Here is a 24,023-nt window from a genome sequence, read left to right on the forward strand (position 1 = left end):
AATATAAAATTTCGGCCGAAGGAGAGAAAGCATTGAAATGCATTGCGTTAGATTTGATTAAAAGAAATGTAATTGAAGACATTTCTGGTAGTACTTGCAATAGTCTGATTCTTCCGGTTTACAAGAAAGGTGGTAATGATATACCGTACCGTTTCATAATTGATTTGCGCGTAGTGAATAAAGTTGTTGATCCGCAATTTCCGTTAGTGCCGGATGTGACTACGATTTTGACTATGATTCCAGCATCTGCATCGGATTTTAGTGTTGTAGATTTGAAGAATGCGTTTTTCAGTATTCCAGTACATCCAGATAGCAGATATTTATTTGCTTTTACTCTAGGAGGACGTTCATTCACATTCACACGAATTCCACAGGGCTACACTGAAAGTCTGAGTATTTACAGTAGAGCATTAAAGGAACAACTAGATATGCTAGAACAACCGGCAGGTTGCGTTTTGTTACAATACATTGACGATTTATTGATAGCAGCAGACACAGAAGAAATTTGTAAAGATAGTACAGTTGCACTATTGACACATTTAGCAGCACATGGACATAAAGCTTCACTAAAAAAATTCCAATATTGTCGAAAGGAAGTGACCTACTTGACTTACCTCCTTTCAAAGGAGGGAAGGAGATTGACAGCAGAAAGAATAGAAAGCATCTCTGATATGCCCATTCCAAAAACAGAGAAAGAAGTCAGGGCTTTAATTGGCATGGCTTCATATTGTAGGCAGTGGATCGCTAACTTTTCTATGATTGTGAAACCAATAGTGGCATTGACAAAGAAAGATGTTACCTTACCTTTGCCATGGAACATGGAATGTCAAGAAGCATTTGACCTGCTGAAAGCTGCATTATGTTCAGCTCCAGTTTTGGGCACACCAAATTATGACAAGAATTTCAAGTTATATGTGCATGAAAACAATGTATGTGCTTTGGCTGTTTTGACTCAGGAACAAGGAGGGAGAAATAGACCATGCGGCTACTTCTCTTCCATGTTGGATCCTGTTGCATGTGCTTTGCCGCGCTGTTGCTGCAGCCGCCACATCAGTAAAACAAACCAAGGGTATGGTTTTAGGTCACGCTTTAACCGTTATGGTGCCCCATTCAGTGGACGTTCTTTTAAATAGAACGCAGACGCAACACCTCACATCAGCCAGATTAACAAGATATGAAATTGTCCTATTTGCACCGCATATCCAAATTATGAGGTGATGCGCTTTAAATCCGGCGAGTTAATGCCCTCTCCCAACGACAACGTCCATGTGATACACTTAGTAGAAACCTTAGACTCCGTGCTAGGCTAACCAAACTGCATGAACCTCCCCGTAGGTCTCTTCCCCCTACCAACATCAAAACTAACTTCCAGCAGATCTGCAATCCTCGCTATTTTAGACTACCGCCTTCACCCAATTCCAATACTTGCCCTACTCAGAACAATAAGCTCACTACATCTAATACACCTACTACTCCATCCCCCCAAGCCACAGAGGTCTCCAAGACCCCAACTATCGTTGGAGCACTCCTGAACGTGAGATCGCTTGTCGCCCATGCCCTAGACATTGCCGACCTAATCTCAGAAGGCAACCTTGACTTTCTCGCTATCACAGAGACTTGGCTACACAATGCAGCAGGACTTTCGCTCATGCTAGCCATCCCGGATGGCTACACGATAATCAGAAATGACCGAGAAGGTGCAAGAGGCGGCGGCATCGCCATAATCTCCAAAACAAGCCTCTCACTCAGACTAGTACCTACCCAATCGATACAATCCTGTGAGACTTTATCTGCTAAACTCCAGATGAATAATAATCAAACTCTCACCATCCACCTTTTATATAGACCACCAGGCCCCTTAGGCACCTTTGATGAGGATCTCCACAACCTTCTCACTAATAACCTCAAACCTTGTTCTCAAATAATCCTCCTTGGGGACTTTAACTTAGGTTTCCATGACACCACGGATACTAATGCTACATTGGTAGCCAACACTATTCACGCACTAGGCCTATCTCAAAGAGTTGACAAGCCTACGCATCTGAAGGGAAGAACGCTAGATTAGCCGACTGTAACTGCTCAGCCACTATCCTATCCATAAGACCCCTACCTTGGACAGACCATTCTTTAGTGTCCTTTAACCTAGCCACGTCTAGACCTAACCCCACAATCCTTCCAATAGCACCGCCTTGCTAAACCAGAAATAAAAAATGCATTACGGTAGAGAAAGTGATCCCAGCTATATTACCGACCCTCAATGCATTATCAGCTAATCTAAGCCCCAGCACCCTAGTACAAGAATTCAATAATATCATGCTCGTCACCCTAGATAAACTGGCACCTCTCAAACTCAGACCAAGCAAACCAAAAGCCCACCTAAACAAATGGTTTACTCCACAATTAAGAGACTTGCGCATCTTGAAAAGAAAAAGTGAAACCACTTGGAGGCTCTGTCCTTCAGTCAACAACAAAGCCAAACTAACCTCTCTCTCCTCACTTTACAAAAAAGAAGTTTGCCAGGCAAAACGTAACTCGTATGATGACCGTATAGCCAACTCTAATTCCAGCATGAAAGAGCTCTTTTCTATTCTAAAGGAACTTGAGTCGCCGATCGCCACACCGGACGCCTGTACCAAGGACAAACCTTGTTGCACAGACATCCAGCAAGCCCTAACACATAAAATTATTACTCTCCAAAATAAAATCCAGCAAAAAAAAGAAGTACTTAAAATTCAGGATTCGCCTAAAATGCCCAACACCAATAATCTATTGGCGCACAGTGATTCCTTCCACTTCTCTAAATTGACCACCTTGGAAGTAGAAAAAATTATCCTGTCGCTTAAACCATCTAACTGTAAAGGTGACCTCTGCCCAGCACAGTTAATAAAAGACGCTGCCAGAGAATTATCGCCCTTTATCACCAAACTGATTAACGCCTCCTTTGCCTCAGCCACCATCCCTGCCAACCTTAAACAGTCCTGGGTACTCCCCCTACTTAAAAAGCAGACATTAGACCCCCTCATCCCTACTAATTACCGCCCTATTACTATGGTACCGTTTCTTCTCAAGATTCTGGACAAAGCCGCTTATTACCAAATTCAAAAACATCTAGAACTACACAACCTCCTAGGAGAGAGACAATCAGGCTTCCGTCCCTTACATGGAACTGAAACTGCCCTTATTGACTTGAAATCCCAAATTGACGAGCTACGAGACAAAGGGAGAACAGTACTTCTGCTACTCCTTGACCTCTCAGCCGCCTTTGATCTGGTGGATCACAAAGTCCTCTGTAGTCACCTGGATTCCGCTGCCCATTTCTCCCCGGAAGCCATTAGATGGATTGAGTCATTTCTGAGTGAAAGAATGATGAGAGTCTTCTCCCCCTCGGCAGCGGCAGATCCCACCCCTATCTTATGCGGTGTTCCCCAGTGCTCCTGCGTCTACCCAACTCTATACAACATCTTCACCAAGACCTTGTTTGATGATTTGGACCATCTCGGTATCACCTACACTAATTATGCAGATGATACACAGATCCTCCTCCCGCTTTCTGGGGATCATGCGAAAGACACGGAATTGGTGAACAGGGTATATCTTATCATCCAAGCTTGGATGGCCACTCATGGCCTCTGTCTGAACGATGATAAGACAGAGTTGATTATCCTGGGTACTCAAACTAATATCAAAAAATTAGGTCAGGAATTCTCCTCATTTAACATAGATGGGAATATCATCCAAGTGTCCAAGGATGTAAAAACCCTGGGATTCTATCTTGATTCCACCCTATCTCTTGACAAACAGCTAAAATCCCTTGCCTCCTCCACGGCTTACACGTGCAAATTGATAAGAGCCGGTAAACCGTTCCTTTCCAACAAGAGCTGCTTAATCCTGGCTAGAGCCTTAATACTCTCTAGGATTGACTACTGCAACGCTCTCTACTCCGGAGCGAATAAAATTATAACGCAAAGACTACAAATATTACAAAATAATGCCCTGAGAGCAGCACTAGGCATAAACAAAAGATCCCACATCTCTGCCGCCAGACGCCATCACAACTGGCTGACCGCTGAGAACAAAATAACACTTAAGATGTTATCCCTGACCCATAAAGCCCTCAATAACTCCGCCCCCAAATACCTGATTGACAAATTCCACAGGAGAGCATCCCTCAGACCGACTAGAGCTGTCAATTCCAATTGCCTGACAATACCGAAATTTAGACTTAAAACGATCGGTGGTAATAGCTTTCAGGTAAAGGCTGCAAAGACCTGGAACTCACTACCACAAGACTTGAGAGTGGACTTACCCTACCCTCGCTTTAGAAAAAATGTCATCCAACTCCTCACCTCGACTAACCTCAGCTGATCTCACATGACCTATGTCACCTTCAACCCGATTGCCCGCATTCGAACCTTGTATATTTTCTATTATCTGTGTCCCATGTATATTTTGTAAGTATCTGTGTCCCATGACCTCACGGTATTTTCTACTGTACATTCTGCCAGGATGTAACCTGTAACTGGATTGACCTTTCTCGAATCTTGTATACTTTGTAATCACTGTATTTTATATTGTACACTATGCTTTGATGTAACCTGTAAGCTTTGCATTTTCTTGCCACCGCACCCTGCTACCCCTGGGTCTGGCACGCATAAAAAGTGAATAAAACAAACAAACAAACAAACAGACAAAGGGGTTGAAAAAGAATTCCCCCATGATTGTTTAATGGTTACTGAACAAGAGACAAAAGGAAGAATTGATCTAACTGATACCCCACAGAAAGAGCCAGATGGAAAACTGTTTTGTGACGGTTCTTGTTTTAAATTACCGGATGGTACATCATCTGCTCCCTATGCCATCACTACTCTGAAAAGTATTGTAGAAAGCAAAAGAATCCCATACAATTCAGCACAAGCCGCAGAGATAATAGCGTTAACCAGAGCATGTGAAATTTCTGCAAACCTTAATGTAAACATATATACTGACAGTCAGTATGCATTTGGGGTGGTACACAATTTTGGTCGATTATGGGCTGGAAGGGGTTTCCTGACATCACACGGAACTAAAATCCAACATGGCACTTTGATAGTGAGACTGTTGTCAGCACTTGCGCTTCCCAAACGACTAGCAATAAGAAATGTGAAGCGCATAAAAAGTAATATGTAATGTTGGAAAGGGAAATGCATTTGCAGACAGAATTGCCAAACAAACTGCCACTGATTTACACACAAAAATGTACATGGAAAAAATGACAGAAGTACCCTGCATGATAGAAAATGGGATTGCCACAGTCAAGGAAATGCAAGCAGAAGCTACTGCAGATGAAATAAAAACTTGGTCTGAGGGTCCAGCAGAGTTAGCCTCTGAAGGTTGTTGGGTGGACAAAGAAAAGAAAAGATGGGTGTTGCCAAATGCCTATGTAATGGCAATGGTCACAATGGCCCACAGTCCAACACATATATGCGCTAGGAAAATGATTCAACATTTAGATTCTGTATGGCAGAATATACACTTTAGAAAAACTGCTGACAGATTGGTTCAAAATTGCATGATTTGTTTGCAAAATAACATTGGAAAAGGAACAGCGATGCCAGTAGGACGTTTTGGGCTCCCCTCTCTGCCGTTTGAAGTCACCCATTTTGATTTCATAGAAATGGAAAGGTGCCAAAACTATAAATATGTCCTTGTGGTGGTCTGCGCATTCAGCAAATGGGTAGAGGCCTATCCCCTGAAAGACTGTACAGCTATGTCCACAGCTAAAGTTATGCTAAAAGAGTATTTTCCCCGTTTTGGTCTACCATGTCATATGGTCAGATAATGGTCCGCACTTTATTGCAGCCATGATACTACAAATTTGTGCAGGCCTCCAAATTGACAAACGATTCCATTCGGCCAGACACCCGATGAGTGCCGGTTTGGTGGAACGTCAGAACGGCATTTTGAAAAATAAACTAAGTAAACTCTGTCAAGGGAGCAATTTGAAATGGCCCGACGCACTCCATTAGCTTTGTTGTGTATGCAAACATCTGTACAAGCAAGGACTTGTCTCTCCCCTTACGAGATCGTAATGGGGAGACCAGCGAATGTTTGGAATGCTCCACAGCCAAATCGGCTGTGAGACATAGAATACCCGTTGCTCATAAACTGTTAACTCAAAATCTGCGTTTAATTCATCAGCAGGTGCAGGAGGCTCTTCCGGTCAGATATACTGGTCCAGGACATTGTCTGCAGCCTGGTGACTGGATACGCACCAAAGATTTCGATAGGAAAACTTCAATCGCACCGCGATGGAAGGGGCCCTATCAGGTTCTACTGGCTACACAGACTGCAGTCCGAGTGGACGGCCACAAGTCCTGGATCCACGCAACACACACGAAAAGAATTCCGTTTCCTTTGAAAGAGCTGCCTGATCCTGACGTCGAATGAAATACAGCTGCATTTGATCACAAAGATACCATCGCCAGTTCTCTGCCAGAAGTGCTTCCTAAGCCCGAGAAAGAGCCTGGGGAGATTGCAACAAAGATCGAAAGGCCAAAGGTGCCTCAACCTTGTCCGACTGCTGCAGCATCATAACTCATTGCATCGCAAACTGGCACTGCTCCTGCATCTGGAAATGAGAGTGCACTGTTCATCGATCATGCTGTACCTGGAGCCATAAGGTACAATCTACGTTCACAAAATCTGAAGGGATCAGCATTTTGTTCTGCCTTTGTTCCCAACATGGATGAAGTGGGAACGGAGGCCTAGGTAAAAGGAGCGTATGAGCTGTATCAAATCTGCATCAAATTGAAAGCTCTGATACGCGGTTTCCCGGTGCTACCATTGAAAGGTGAAGGACCAGTGCGACCCCGTGGGGACAAGTGGAGGGGAATATGGTACAGACATATGGTACGGACAAAATTGATGCTTGCTCCTGCCTTTTTGGAGCTCTGTGCAAAATCACATCAGCTTGCTGATTTATTAAGCAGGCTGGCCTGAACTAGCCTGAACGCTTTGCTGCCACTTGAACGCTTTGCAGTTAACGTGTGTTGCTGTAGAGAACTTTTTCACGACGAACATTGAAAACTTTTCCTGAGATAAACACTACAGACAATGCCTACACTCACTACACCAATGCTATTGATATTGTTGAAATAGAGTTTAAGCCTGTTCCCAGAAAAACTTGGTTGGAAAAAAAAATATGCTAATGATTATGATACCGCTTTACATTTTGATTACGCTGATCAAATTCTCTTCTAACTACTTCCAATGCTCCTACCACGAGCAGCCCAGTACATGTGCTCTCTTATACTCTCCCCTCACAAGACGTGAAATATAGAAAAGGTTACGACAACAACACATTACTATTCATTATGATTATGACTCATGCTATCTTGAACAAGTCCAATTGTTGGGTCTGTTCCCATTTACCCCAGCATGGTACAAAAGGAATGGGTTGGTATGTACATCCTTCGCCACTAACTACCGCCTGTTATGCATCATTGAGACCGCTATTTTATGTAAAGTGGAACGATAGTGTCACTGGTCAGTTTGATGGAACAAACATAGATGAGTTTGAAAGAGTAGTATTGAAACCATTAGGTTGTTCTGTGTTTACAAGTGGAAGCAAAATAAACACAGTAACAACAGGCCCAGTAGATAGGCTCTCTATGCCTGATAAACCCATGATTACTTACAACATGGCTCCAGTGGGGAACAAAGATGCTGTGCCTCCCTCCTATACTATTAATCACAGTCCATGTTCTGTCCCATTTTGTTTACGGAAAAAGGGTTCCTATCAAGTGGGAACATTTACTAGATGCATGAATATTGCTGTAATTGAGCAAGAAGAGAAACCATTATATATAGGAGTTTCTGTTTACTTTGTATGTTGAAATCAGGCCTACCCATGGTTACCTAGAACTTGGGGAGGGACCTGCTATTTAGCCATACGTTTACCGGGTACATTTCTTTCCAAAACTTCTGGATAGTTTTGATATTTCAGATCTAGGCCACAACGAGATGAGACCGCAGGCCAAATTGCAGGGGATATCGCAAAATCATTCACACCATTTTGGGGGCAAGCAATAAATTCATGGAACACAAGGAAACTGTCCAGGGTGTTAGAAAAGACGATAAATGGTTCTACAGACATACTCTATAATATGACCCTAGAACAGAAAGCATTCAGATTAGTTGCACTTCAAAATAGAATGGTGCTTGATATAATTTTAACTGATCGTGGAGGGGTATGCAAATTGGTGGGGTCAGCGTGCTGCGTATTTATAAGTGACTCCTCCCCCACGATATTTGAAGCAATCAAGAAATAGCACGTCCTAAGTTCTGAAATTCATATTCCTACAGGTGGTTGGAATTCAGGTTCATGGTTTTGGGAACTACTATGATCATGGGGATGGTAACTAATTGCAATTTTGATCACGATATTTGGGATCCTTATGTTCTGCTGTTGTTGCATACAATGCCTGCCAATCCTCTGCTCCCAAATTACAAATGAGTGTGTACACGCGATTAAAATGAAACCTCCCCACACATTAAGTGAAGGTGCACAACATGAAAATGAAATAATCAAAGAATTCATGGCAATTAATATTTCTGATGACGATTATAGTAGTATGGGAAGTTCAGAATCAGACACATGGTCTGATGAAGATGTGATGTATGGATGATGCTCTTGGCTTACGGCCAAAAGGAGGGTTTGTTAGAGCAGAAAATGACCCTATAGTATGTACAGTATGTAAATTATGTTGGCCAGAAACCAATCGCATCATTTGCCAAAAATCGCAATCGCAGAATCGTCAATGTAACCAGAGGGCGTCCACTTAGTGTAAAGTCGGCCATTTGCTTTTTTCTTTCTGTCTCAATGCTTTGCAAAATGTATTCTATGCTTCGAACTCGGACACGGTGCAAGGCCACGGCCTTAATGCTGAAAGACTAACACAGACAGGAATGCCAAGCTGTACAGAAATACATTGTTTTCCTCCCTCACAAAGTCCTTGGAAGCGAACAGAAGCCGCATCTAATCAGCGGTCCAGGTGCCGGCCTGTCTTTCAAACACTGTAGCAAAATGGCAGTTAAAGCATGAATTATATTCTTTTAGCGATACTCCTTTGCGGAGACGGGTATTTCTGCCTCAGAACTGTCTGGCCCTTAGCTCATGAATTGAAACACACAGATAACATGCTAAGGAATGTTTCTCTCCTACGAACATAATATCTTTGCTGAACTAAGAGCTCTATGTTCCCCATAACAGAAAGCTGTCTCTGCTACTATTGCTAGAATAACTATATTTAGACTGAATAGAGATTTGTCATAACGTGTCATACTTGTCATGATTGTCAATCACCGAACCCTAGCCTGAACGATACATTTATGGGCGGATTGAATTGCCTTCAAAAAGATTACATGTATGTATATATATTGTGGCTTGAGCGTTGCTCGCTCTCTTGTGTATCACGAGGTCTGGGAACACACTTTGCGAGACGTTGAGACCCAGTCGGCCGACTGAGAATACTTTGAAATAAACCAGACTTGTTTGGAAATCGAACCTCGTGTCTGTCGTGTCATTAGCATATATGGTTATTGTGCCTTAGTTTCCATATGCAGTCTTTATGGCCTAGCAATGGACCAATCTCCAGCTCCACTAACAAACAACACTGAATTTTGGAATTTCCCAAAACTACATGTGCCTGTGTACAACCAAATATTCGAGTTTCAGGACATGTTTCTCGTCGTAAAACAATTGTAGAAAAGGCCTGCCGAGGACTGTCACATACCGGTACAGAACTCAGATGTTGAATCCAGCCTGATTTACACTTATTAACACCATACTCACTACTATTAGTAATAATCCAATATTCTAGCGTGAGTGTTGTGAAGAAAATAAGCAACAATATTGTGTGTATTTTGTACTCAGTGATTAAAGCATACAAACCTTTTTTCATAGTGATATTTGTCCAATATAATGATAATGATGTGTGGTCATTTTTATGTTTCCAAAATGTTCTTTGATTCCATAAACAGCAACCGAAGACGCTAATTGGTGGTATTTAACTCCTTTCCCTTTCTCGCAGTGGTATTTTGAAAGAGTACAATAGGAGTGCAACAGACTGCCGATAATGGAATGATTAATAATTCAATTGTTTATAGCTTTCTTTGCAAAAAAACACAGCACCCACACCCCCTCACGATATTGGTGATTTATCTCTATGCAGCCTGCTTTCAGCAACGGCTGGGTTGGCTCTAGCAAGCGTGCACCTGGCAGCGTGACTACCACCGAAGAAGAGAGAGACAGAGACAGGCTGAAACAGTGCACCTGAGAGAGAGAATGCGAGAGAGAATGAGATAGAGCACAGAGAGTGAACAATAGAGATGGAGAAAGAGAGAGAGAGAGAGAGAGCAGTGGATTGACATGTGAAATGTCACATACAGCTAGAAACAATAATAATACAAATATTTAAAATAATATTCCTTCACACCAAATTTCAAACCAAAACCTTTTAAAAGTACTCACGAAGACATGTTGGTGATGGAATCCAACCATTCTCAGTACACCTAATGGAACCATCTGCATCGCCATTAGATGTTGCAAAACCTTGATAGCAGTAAAATGCAATCACTCGTCCTTTTTGCATTGGGAAATACTGGCCTGGGAAGTGGTATTGGCCCCAGCTGCTTACTCTGCCATTGTCAATATCTGGAAAGTCACAGGCTTTACCTACAAATTTCAAAAAATTCAAATACAAAAAAACAGAAGCCCTTTAAATGAGGAACAATATGCACATTGCTGTATTCACATTAATTTCCCATGATGAAATGTAGAGCAACAAATAATTCTAAGCAGTAAAATAAATTGAAACTATTGAATAAACATTTCAGAAATTATGATAATTTCCATTTAAGAAATGAGATTAAATCGAAAAGAAAACCCCGAGCAAGCAGGTACATAATTTTGAATGTTACACCATTTTATGGTAAATATGTGTTTAGCTGAAATAACATTGAAAGGAAAGATGTTATATTATTGCAATCATTTTTGTGAATATGTGTTTCCTAGCCAGCCATTAACAATGATTTTACTTGCTGAATTATATACCCTCGTCCAGTGACGTCATGGCAGAGGATTATGGAATTCTTAATCAGCTGTTATGCCATCATAGCAGGGGATATGTTCTCTTGTCAGGATTTTTTTTATCCTTTCGGGTTACTGTGGGTGGGTATTTTTCATGTTGTATATTGTACTTTCATACCTCCCCTCTAATCCCCTGGGAAATCTGGCCCAGGCAGACAGGGCAAGGGTGGAAAAGAGAAGCAGGGGGAGTACACAACATACAACTACAGATGGGCAGCCTTCCACTACAGGGGGTATTCTATCTCGGGGTTCAGAGTCACATTATGGAAAACCTTTCAGTGACATTTTTACCCATAGCTGATCCAATTACCAGAACAGGACATGTATTATGTTTTCAGAATAGACCTGAAACTGAAAGTACCAAGTTCAGCCAATTTCCTCAGACAACAAATCACAAAAAAGGAAATGACAAACTTTGGGGATGATAATTAATGCAAAGGTGAATCTTTATTTTAAGGTGCCCTGGCATCATTTCAAGTCAGACTCGGATTGGCCTACAGGGCAATAGGGCAATACCCAAACGAAAAATGCAAATACTAGCGTGGGCCAGTTTTTCTGGTCAAAGTGGGCCACATTTTCGGCCAACGTGGGCCAGTTTGATGAGTTACTATGCGGCCAGTAGTTTTGACCATTATTGCTGAATAAAGAGATTGCACAATTTGCATTACATTTTATAAAAAAAACTCAGCCTTGGGTAGTATTCAAACAGTCTGTCACAAAAGGACTGAATTGCCATTTGCAACTAGGGGCCCTGTTTTCATTGGTGCCTGAGACCATTTTAAGCCCCAGTCAGACCCTGTTTCAAGGTCAGCGGTGTCGGCAAAATGTTGCAGTAATTCTATTAATGACACTTTTATTGGCGGTAATGAATTACTGCTGAATTTATTGCACCACTAAACAACGAGTTTGGCCGGGAAGGGAATGATTAGCTTCCAGCATGATGCTGGAGGTAAAGCCTACACTTTAATGCCACATATAGGCAGATTTATCACAGCAGAATAAATGCTTGCAGTAAATCTCCATGGAGTCCTGTGGACTACAAAAATGAGGACTAACTCCTCACTTACCACGAGAGTCTTAGGGCCTCATCAGGAGTTGGGCGGTATCCCGACGGAATGCCACCCAACGCAATTACTGCTACCGTCACTTGGTTCGGCAGTGTTGTCGCCAAATCACAAGTGGCGGTGTAAATCCTTTTTTTAATCCAGAATACTCAATTGGGCCTTTTCAGCACAATACAGTGCCAGTAATTGCGTGGCGGTAATTGGGCCAAAAATGGGTGGAATGTCTGAGCATTGACCTCCAGCTCAGCTGGGGTTGAATCCTCCAACTTTATCCCAAACTCGTGATTGGGCTTTGCGGTAATGCAGCGGAAATGCTATTACCACTGCATTTTTACTGCACCGCCCAACTCCTGATGAGGCCCTAAGACTCTCGTGGTAAGTCAATAGGGTAGAGTGGGAGTACTGGTAACCAATTGTGGTGGTAATTTGGCAGATTTACTGCAGAATTACTGCCAAAGTCGTGATGAGGCCCATGCCAAAAAAAGGCAGAACAAGCTTTTCTATTATCATGACACTCTACTCTTTAATTTGAACCCCTTAAATGCTGAGGTTATTTACCCAAAATGCAAAACCCTATTTGAACTTTCTGATGTGTCAGTGAAGTGATTGCTCCAAAATGATAACAGCAGTGGAAGTGACAACTAAGGGTTGGTTCCCCATGGCTGTGATTCTTCGGGCCAGCAAGATCTTGGAGGAGTTGGTAGCAGCTCAAAACAGTGCCTAAAACCACAAGCATGTTCAGCATCACATGATAAAAAAGTTGTTAACAATCACCTTTTCTACAAACTGCGATCCACCCTCCATCACCTGAACTGTGGGTATACTTACCAGATGAAACACATCCTCCAAAAACTCTAACATGGCACTCGCACTGGCTTCATGAACAAGCTGGCTTCCAGCCATTTTGAGTACAGGTCTGCTAACGAAGTTACAAAGCAACCCTTGCCCTCTCCCATAAACACAGGGACAATCAGGTCCATTGCAACCTCTCTCCACACCCCCTTGGGGGGGTTCCAGTGGCTTAATGGGTTATACAGATGCCACTAATCCTTTTCTAGCCACTTTGTACTTCCAACATTCACTCAAGGCTCTTTCATACACCTATCAACCCCTACCCACCAAGAATCCAACCTCAACACAGCCTTTGAGCGCGATACACCAGCAGCCCTTCAATTGGCAGAAGTGACCGATTTTTCTTTGAGGCCACATGGAACCACCACTCTTCATGACCAATGCAAAGGCCACTATCCATGTTCAATTTATCCTTCACTTCCCAGCTCATCAGAAAGAGAAGATGTGTTAGGCCACCCCTATTGCAAATACTTCTTAACAGCTGTCACAGCTCCATTGGCCTCACACTGATGCTCCCATTCCACCCTATAATTTCACTACAAGTCATATAGTAGACACACTCCGACACCTCCTCTGTTGACTCTTGTCCATTGCTCGGAATTCTACAATGATGATCCGCAAAACAATTGTCCCTACCTGGCAGCAGTTACACAGAAATATGCTGGCACTGAAACCTTGATACCAATTCAGCCACCGCCTCAACAGTGTGCGGGAGCGGTCAAATAAATACAGCAATAAAGTTTTGGCCACACACCCCCAGTGAAAACACAGTAGCAAAACTTTTATGAAATGTCCTTCCCTTCTATCCAACTTTGTGATGCTTCAATGTTTTGTTGAAGATGTCATTGCCATGGTTTGTTCCCCTAGTGTACTCTTGAGCAAATCCATAAGGTTGGGCTAAAAAAGTGTTGTTTTACAAAAAATCCAGCTAAGGACTTTTAGAAACAAGTGACTTAATTTACTGGTTAAGTCCAGTGTGGACAAAGGTTTGCTGAGAGTGTGAATGATGACACGATGGAAGGGTTTGAATGCCAATCAGCAGGATACATTCTAAGAAGATTCATCATATGTGTTTTGCCACTACCTGCACTTTGCCCAAAGAGTGTTCCAAATGTAGGTTTTGCTGCTTGGTTATCTCAAGACGATTTGTGTCTTGACACAGTCGCACCACTGTTTGTGTATTGCCACAACTTGCATTTTTTCACCAGAAAACATAGTCCAACTAGGTTGCCCCACACATGAACTTTGGGGCTTGCTACTGAGGGGAGAGCACCACAATCGAGCTCTGCTGAACACACCATTTATGAATTTGATACTATGGGGTGTCATCACTTCTGAAACCCACAGTTTTGGATTGCCAACCCGAACCTCAAGCTTCTGACTGGGTTACACCCGCATACTGAATCCACACGGAATTCATCCACTCAGTACCCTGACTGCCAACCAAACCCCACCCACACTCAAATCCATGTCGCCAACCCAAAGCAAGAACACAACCATGAGACAAGACCACAGAGAAAAACAAGCCATCACAATCCTCCAACCACAGAGAGGCACACGACACTGTGTGTTGTAGCACCTCAATTTACCCCTGAGACCAGGCAACTAATCAACCCAGGAGGGCACCCGCTCCTGGAATATATCACAAACCCGAAACCAGGACCAAGGTGAAAAAGCAAGCCACCAAACTCCTATAACAACAGCGAGGAAGACGAAATTGTGTGTTGCAGCAGATCCATCTATCACTGATCACAGGAAAGAAATTAATCCACGAGGGCACCTGCCCCTGGAATATGTAACAAACTCGAATCCAAGATCGAGGTGAAAATGCAAGCCACCACAATCCTATAATCACTGTGGGGTACAACACATAAACCTACCACTGAGACAAATAAAGAAGTAATTCCAGGACGGCCTCACACCCAAAACAAACTTGCAACACCTGGGACAAAGCAAGCCACCACAAACCTAGAACCACAGCGAGGCACCAACCATTGCATCGAATACCACATTAATCTGCCCAACCAAAAACCATTTAACACCACGACTCATCTAGACAGATCAAAATCAACAGAGAATCAAGCAACATCAGACCTGCACAAGAAGGACGCCTAACTCTGAAAAACAACTTAATTGCGCTACCAAACCCACCATACAACACCAAGTCACAACAGCCACAACAGCCTGACACATCAAGACCACACACATGCAATCATACAAGAAGGGCAAAGAAATAAGAATGGAAAACGGAACAAGAAAGTAGAATGAAATTGCATCCCTGTTGAACTGGAACCACCTAACAGAATTTGCACATCCCAAAATCCCCATCATTAAGCAGACCAAAGATACGGACCAAGGCAAGAACAAAACCAGCATATACTGCTGCCTCTCCTAGAGTATACCCCATAAGACTATCAAACCGCACACCACAACACACAGAACTCAAATATTTTCAGAGAAAACCCAACAAGAATCAGAGCTAAGCTAGAATCCCTTAACACCCATACCACTTACATAACCAGAGACTATAAAAAAAAATCACATGGACAGACAAACACCTGACTACTATGAATCAGAACAAAGAAACCCATCTGTCAGTTTAATAGTACTCCTCAATAAAGGGGTAGAGGCCCTAACTACACAACCAGAAAATAACAGCCGCTACCAAGAGAGAACCAAAAATCTGACAGGCAGCACCCCAACCAAGATGCGAGAAATGATACTCAAAAAAGAACAATGAAAAATGCACATTTGTACTGCAGTCTACTCAACGGAAGATTCATGGCTTAGCACAAAACAGAAATTTAATACCTCCTAAGCGAAAGTGGAACTGATGCACTCGTCCTCACAGAAACATGGCTATTGGAAAATTATGAACAATCACCCACAGAGCCATACCCGACAACTTCAAACTAATACATCCTAACAGAGAAAACCGAAGAGGAGGAGGAATCGGAGTAGCACACAAAAAACACATTTGCTCCACTCCACTTCCCTCATCCGACATAGAAGATTCCGAATCACTCCTAATCAACATCAAGCTCAATCCCCAATCCAGCATACTGTTCCTCCTGATCTACAGACCCATCCTACATTTCCAACTACGCCACAAATCTTACTTGTGCCATTGCCAACCTCTCCACTTTTTAGGACAACAGAATCGCTCTGGGGGACTTCAACATCTGGTTCTAAAGAGAAAATGAAACCACAGCAAACTCCCCCTGCACCTTACTGCAAACCCTCCACTTCAAACAAATAGTAAACGGTTCCACCTCCAGTGATGGACAGAGCTTACACGCAATGTTCTGCAGAGATGGATTGTCGACAGCTGCCACACTGATACCAATCATACAGAGTGATCACCATATGAGCCCAATCACTGTCAAAGGTCCAAGCTGTATGATGCCCACAAATGTAAAACTCCCTGTGACAAACAAATGAAACTGGAATAGTCTTGACCAGAGCTACTGGAATCAACCAAACCAAACACCTCCCAGCTAAATAAAATGATTTGGGACTCAGTGGAAGAGAAACTTGACACCTGGATCACAGACACCTTATACCAATGAGCACCTGCAAAAATCTTCAAACCCACCCCAAAGAAAATTGCAGCAAGATGGTTCACAGTAAAGTGGGGGAACGCAAAAAAAAATCACAAACTGGAAAAACAATGGGGAAATCACTACAACCTATAGGACAAAAACAAATACCTACGACAAATCCGAACGTACAAATCAGCAGTCCTGAATGCAAAAAAAGCATATTGCACTACAATAATCCAATTGGCAACAACCCCACAAAAAGAATTGTTGAAATAATCAAGGAAATAAAAAACCCAACCTCTTGCAACAAATGCGTCGTACCATCACAATCCCTGTGTGACAACATCACAACCCACTTAAGAGAAAAATAGACGCAATACAACAGACCATTGATGCAAGCCGTCTTACCAAAAACACGCCCCTTGAACCAACACAAAACAACATGCATCCAACCACCACAACACTCAATCGTTTCAAACCTATAAGTGAAGAAACTTTCAACAAACTAATAAAAGACGCCAACCTCATAGGATTTCCCAGTGACTCATGCCCACCGGGCATCTTCAAAAAACTCCTCAACCACAGAACGCCAGCCTCAAACTTTTAACTACTAATATGAACCTATCCCTGAACACAGGAACAGCACCTAAATCCTTCAAAGCAGCATACATTAAGCCCCTCCTAAAAAACAAAACAGGAAATGCGGAAGACCCCACCAACTACAGACCTATATCGAATATACCTCACCCAGCAAAAATCCTTGAGTACCACATCTACAAAGTACTACTCAACCATGTAGAAAACAACGTAATACTCAACCACTCCCAAGTCGGCTTCAGACCCATCAGAGGACCTGAATCAGCACTTCTCTTCATCTGAGACGACCAAAAAAATAAACACAGACAACAGCACCCAATCAGCCCTCATCCTACTAGACATATCAATCGCCTTCAACACAATCAGACACACAATAATAATACAGAGACTGGAGGAATTGGACATAAAATGTACTACAATGGCTGAAATATTTCCTCACCAACTGAACAAAAAGAACACACTTACCGTAATTCACATCAAACACTAAAAACATTGCCTGCAACGTACAACAAGGATAAAGCCTCTCACCGCTCCTGTTCAACTTCTAAATGTCCCCTCTAATGAAACTCATTCAAACCCATAGACTGACCGCCTACAACTATGTACAGATACCCAACTCATCCTCAAGATAACCTCTGCCCAAGACCCAAACACCACCCTCAACAAATGCCTCATGAACGTAAACAACTGGATGACAAACAACAAAGTCATGCTAAATCTGACCAAAACAGAAATCATGATCTCCCCATCAGAAGACAATGAAACACAGACATGCCTGAGCTGGCCACCATGCACGGGTACCCAACCTGAGACATCATCAGTGATAAAAAAAAAAAACTGGGAAACCACATGGACAAGAGACTTTCTCTAGAACCACAAGTCAATGCAATAGCAAAAAAATGCTTCCACTTCTTGCGACTAATAAGAGGAATACTCCCCTACTTCAACTTCCCATACAGAACCCTTGCAGTCATTTCCTTGGTACTACTGAGACTAGACTACGCAAACAGCCTCTACATTGGATGCCAGAAAGCCTAAAACAAAAAACTACAGTGCATCTTAATGCCACAGCAAGACTACTTCTGAGACTTAATAGAAGAGACCATATCACACCAGACCTGCCTACACTGGCTACACGTAAAAAAATACATGAACTTCAAAGATTCATCCTATGTTGCTTGTAAACTGTAAGCTCGTCTTCACTGCTGAGGTACTGTGTGGCTGAGGGTAATATTTACCTAAAGTTTTGTGTTGCTCCTGTGTTGTTAGGGTGGTGATTTGTGTGTTTGGGAGTTCACCCATACCTTTCACTGAGGCCTAATGCTGCAATGCATCTAGGGAGCCTTCTACGAAGTCCCTGAACACGTTATACTAACTCTAAAGTCTGTACTTGTTGGACAGGAAATCCTCTGCAACTCTGACTTTCCTGCATCTGTGCCTCATCCTGACCTGCCTACTGTTGGTCACTGGACCACCAGTGTCCCCCTTCTGCCTCTGAGAACACTCATGCCCTAAAATAGGGAAGGACTTTGAAAGTATAAGTCCTTTGTCTAGAAAGTAGAACAAGTGTTGCAAAGTACTTACTTGGTATGTGTTAGTAGTGTAACTGATTATCTCTGAAATAGAATATGTTGCAAGTGTTACAAAGTTCTTACCTGTGAAATGCCTACTGCCATTCTGAAAAGTATACATACATTATTGCTTGCCTTTTAATTGTGTTCCACTATTCTAGAAAATAACATAGTTGCTAACACTACATTATTCCTAAAACTGAATAAGTGCAACAGTGTACTACCAATAGGGTTGTATTCGCCTTGAATAGCACTGCCAGTCAAAATGTATAATACTGAGTGCTTACAATTCATTGAAATGCATACTGCCATTCTGAAAAGTAATTCATATGTTATTGCTTACCTTTGAACTGTGTTCCACTATTCTAAAAAGTAACATGGGCGTAACTGTTTCTGAAAGAAGAATAAGTTGCATATGTTGCAAAGTACTTACCTGTTAGGTTGATAGGGTAATTGTAATATTCCTGAAACAGAAGAACTTGGTACTTACTTATAACACACTAGGTACAACAGACCCTCTTCCCACAAACCTGTAGTGGAAGTCGGACCCAATATTCGGAGAGGAGGTGGGATTGGCCGACGGACCACCACCAAGAATGTTGGAAGTACCATCAAGCGGCAACCAAAGACACACGACAGAGGCACTGTCAAACTAACGATCAACTAACCATTTCCCCTTTCCTACTCCTCCAAGATAACTAACGCCACTATACACAACTAGGGGCTAGCCACACTACACATAGATACACAGAGAAAAAATCTAATGTTCACATCCAACACCTTTGCTACACAAATGCACACCAACACAACACAATCAAACACCTAATAGTCATATGTGACTCCTTATGGATATAACTATCCAGTGCACACGACTGCAAAACCCACCTTAATATCATACGACACACACACACCCCCAACACAAACACTATCACACATCCGAGACACTGAGCCCTACCCATACGGTTTTAACATGCAGAGCCTCTCGAACCAATTCCCACATGCAAGACAATGCTCACAGATGCCAGTTCCTCCTGCATCTGAACCTATCCTATCATCCTATCCTCACTAACACAACCCGCCCTCTTCTCTTACAGAGCCACGTGAGTGCCTGCATACTGCCCTCCGGTGGTAGCAGTGTGTGGTATAAATCAACATAACATAACATAACCATTTGGCCCACATGCAGCATCTGTTCATCTGTGTTGGGATTCAGGTGGATATGGCACTTCTTTTGCTCATTTCGCCTGAGAAGAGATGCTCCCTTCTTTGTTACTTACACTTTTCCTTGGGCTTTTCATCCCTCTAACATCAAATGCACTTGGAAATTCCCTAAAATGTCTTGTTCCCATACATTTCCAAATATAAGAGATACATTCACACAGGAGATATCCATCATCTTCACTTTCACAGTGTTCACTAAGAAGGGTGTCATAGGACTTGGACAGCGAACAACCTCCTCCCCTTCTCTATCAATTACATTTATCATCAAGATATCATCTCCTCCACCTTCCTCATCATTGGGAGACCATAGATCACTTGCTTTGGCTACCATTCCCACATTATAATGCTGAGCCCCTATGTTGAAATAATTACAGGAATCTGCCAAATGCCCACCCACTTCTCACACTTTTGATATTTGATCCTTCTTCCAAGACAGTGATTGTCTAGGTGTGACTATCTAGGTGTGACTTTGTCACACATTTGAACCATGCCTTGTTACTTTTTTGGAAGGTCATTCACCACAGTTTTCCTTTTCCACCTTCCAACCGTTTTCCATTTTTTCTTGGGCAACTCTAGTTTAAGTGTTTCTTTTGCTTGCTCTTTACCTCCTATTTTTTAAAGCGTGTCATTTAAAATTACAAACTTGTTGCACTTTTCATCACCTCTTCTAAAAGTGGATTATCATTTAACCCGAACTCTTCTCCTATTATGTCGCTTGAACATCTAAACATGAAATGATAAAGGATGTGTTCATTCATTTTCTTTTGAAAGTTGTATAAGAGGTTCAGATGCTGCAACGCAGTAGAATAATCCTCAACAAATTACTTTCCTCCTGTTCTCTGCTGTAAGTGTAATGTGCCTCATTCTGAGTTTGGGGATATTTTGGTGGTACGTCCACTGAAATACCACCAAAATGGTTACGGTTACCGGCACTTGGTCTCGTCGGTTTACCATAGGATGGTGTTAGTCGCCGTTTAGGATTTCCGGCGAAATGCCCATCCACAGAATTACCAAGTCATAATTCTTCCAATTATTGGAGGAAAGGTGGGAACATTTACCTCCAACATCAAGCTCCAGCATCAAGCTCGAGGTAAATCCTACACTTTTCCTCATAAATTGGTGCAAAATTACCACTCAGTAATTTCAGCAGTGGTAGTTCCACCAAAACTTGTAATTTGGTAGTGCAGGAAATACTGCCACTTTTCTTTCCCACAGCATCAAACTTGGAATGAGCCCCAACGTCTTTCTAGTATGGCACTGGTGTTTGGTTTAAAGTGTATATAGTTAAGTAGACCCATTTCAAAGTAACTGAGTGCATCCTCTCTTACCTTGGCATTTGACCATTTTGGAAGGGACCCAGACACGTGTGCCTTCTTCATTCTTTAAACAGTGGATCATTAGAGCAACTTTCCTTGTTTGCTGAAATTGGGACCACACAAGGCTATCACATAGTGAAGGAAACCCTTTTTTAATGCCCACATTTCACCATCAATCTTCCTGGTGCTGGGAGAAACACTTATGGGCTGGGTACACTTTGCATAGTTACAGTTCAATAAGATCTCTGTGATGCACTGATTTAGCTACAGTAATCACATGTTAAATGCGCAGAGTATTGAAGCTGTTTTTACTAAGTTTCTGATGCTGGCTGATCTTCAAAGCTAATTGAGTTTCTATGCTACTCACCTTCCAGAGGGAGGGGACTGTTTACATCCCATTGTTCTTCTCTGATTTGGCATCAGTGTACATCATGAGTCGGCGTATGACATTTTAGGAGGCCCTTAGCTTTAGCAGAGGACATTGTTCAAGGAGTGTATTGAGCATTATGCATATACAGTGCATCGGGTAAGTAGAGCGGATGCCTTAGATGGTGTGCACCGAGAACAGTGCATGACTTCATTGATTGCGGGTTAACAGGTTCAGCAACCGTCCCATATGCAGCTGGACAAATGGGATTCAGGTAGGTGTTGGCATTGACACACATTTTTGTTCAGGGATACTTTGAGCCAAATGGGTACATTTTGTATGTGGCTCTATTCTTCTTAGCTCCAGGTAGTGTGGATGCCTAACTCGTCACTAGTGCTGAGCGAAATAGTGAGGAATCTGCACCGGATTCCGCTTCCACCCAAACTGCAAAATCAGCATTACTTTACTGCCGCCACCAAAAGTCCAGCCGGTTTTGAGCGTTGAGCAGAATTTTGTTAACGTGTTAGTTTTGTGTCCTGAAACGAGAAACTTCACACTGGTCTTTTTTTTCGATCTGTGCTAGTTTCGTACAGCGGCATGAGAAAATGGGGGCAGTTTTTGGTTTGTGATCGGTTTGCACAGCAACACGAGAAACTTTGTGCTGGTCTTTGCAGATCTGTGCTAGGCTCGTGACATGAGAAACTTCAGTGGTTCATTTTTTGATCCATACTAGTTTCATGCAGCAGCATGAGAAACTTCAGGGGGGGGGGGTCTTTTTTGATTCGTGGGAATTTCGTTCAGTGGCACGAGAAACTTTGCATGCTTTTCCACAAGCTGTGCTAGTTTCGTGCAGAGGCACAAGAAACTTTGCACAGCTTTTTTGTTCAAATCATGGTAAGTTTGCACAGTGCCAGAAGAAATCTCACACTTTTTTTTTAACCGTGCTAGGTTCCCGCAGCAGCACACAAAACTTCACACAGTTTTTTCTAACCGTGCTAGGTTTGCGCCGCGGCATGAGAATCTTTGTGCAACCTTTTTGTTTCAATTTGTGGTAGGTTTGCATAGCTTCACGAGAAACTTTGTGCCCCTCTTTTTGATACATGCTAGGTTCGCACAGTGGCACAAGGAACTTGGTGCAGCGTTTTGTTCAATTCACACCTGCTTCTCGCGAGCAGCACAAGAAACTTTGTTCCGCTCTTTTTGATTCATACTAGGTTTGCGCAGCAGCACAAGAAACTTCATGCTGTTCTTTTTGATTCATACTAGGATCGCGCAGTGGCACCAGAAAATGTATGCCACTCTTTTTGATTCATGCTAGGTTCACGCAGCAGCACAAAAAAATTTGCACAGCTCGTTTTGGGTCGAAGGATGGCATGAGAAACGTTGCACTGCTCTTTTGATACGGCAGCATGTGTGGAATGGCAGATTCCGGCGAAAAGATGGAAATCTTTCAGATTTCTCCTCTGCGGCCGGCGGAAAGGCATTTTACAATTTTGCCCAGCTCTACTTGTCACCAGATTGAATGGTTTGAGGCTTTACACAGGATTATTTGCTCCAAGTACAGAGTTACATCAAATAGTCCTCACACATTCCTCTCCTATCACCCATTTCCAATACCTAAATCCCTCAGAACATATTTATGTCATCAGGATCCAGGTGACCAATGAAACACCAACAGGAATCACGGAAGGTTATGACATCGCCAATGTCTGTGAGCATATCATAAAAACAGAACCACAGTATTTTAAAAGGTCTGTGTGAAGTGTCTCCAGAGAGAAAAATGTAGGTGTGGACCAATATAGGGAGCCGCCTTGGCATATGTGTACTGCACAAACATATTTACCTTTGGAACATTGAATATCTTCCATGTATTCAATGGTTTGCAGCCCTATCATTTTAGTGGATGTGTGGGACCTATGAGGAGCTGTCCGATCTCTTCCATAAATATTTGCAAATTCAAGACTATTTAAGCAAATTGGAGGTGTCAGGAAAAAATAAATATTTTGTTCATCATGTACGAGCAAGACATCCTAGGAAAAGGCTTGGGTTTTAACAACTATAAACTGTTTAACTGCAGGAAGTGACTAGTGAGGAACTCTACCTTCCTCAGGGGTGAGCAAATCTACATGCAGCTCAATGCATTGGCAAAGGTAACTCGATGTTTAAGGATATCTTGTAAGTCTTTGTCTATGAAGCATTGACTCCATCAATTTCTACATTTATTCCAGTCTAAATGTAAAGTATCCCCCAAAAATGTCAATGTCCCAGATGTAGGCATTGATAGGACGACCTAATTCATTTATCTGCATCCTGTCCCATTACACTGAAATGCTGGCTGGGAACTTTTACCGTTGACTGCGGGGTA

General features: G+C 42.5%; 1 protein-coding gene across 3 annotated transcripts in view; it reads right to left on the reverse strand.

The window, feature by feature from the left end:
* LOC138537982 (coagulation factor XIII B chain-like) overlaps nucleotides 1-24,023 on the reverse strand; it is a 1,433,866-nt gene that overhangs the window by 1,038,947 nt on the left and 370,896 nt on the right. For all 3 annotated transcript variants that reach the window (XM_069641496.1, XM_069641495.1, XM_069641494.1), the window contains one exon: nucleotides 10,511-10,714. In XM_069641496.1, the coding sequence (XP_069497597.1) occupies nucleotides 10,511-10,714 (204 nt within the window). The remainder of the gene's footprint in view (nucleotides 1-10,510; nucleotides 10,715-24,023) is intronic.

The sequence above is a fragment of the Ambystoma mexicanum genome, chromosome 1q (genome assembly GCF_040938575.1).
Source record: "Ambystoma mexicanum isolate Mex_15411 chromosome 1q, UKY_AmexF1_1, whole genome shotgun sequence".
Taxonomy (NCBI): domain Eukaryota; kingdom Metazoa; phylum Chordata; class Amphibia; order Caudata; family Ambystomatidae; genus Ambystoma; species Ambystoma mexicanum.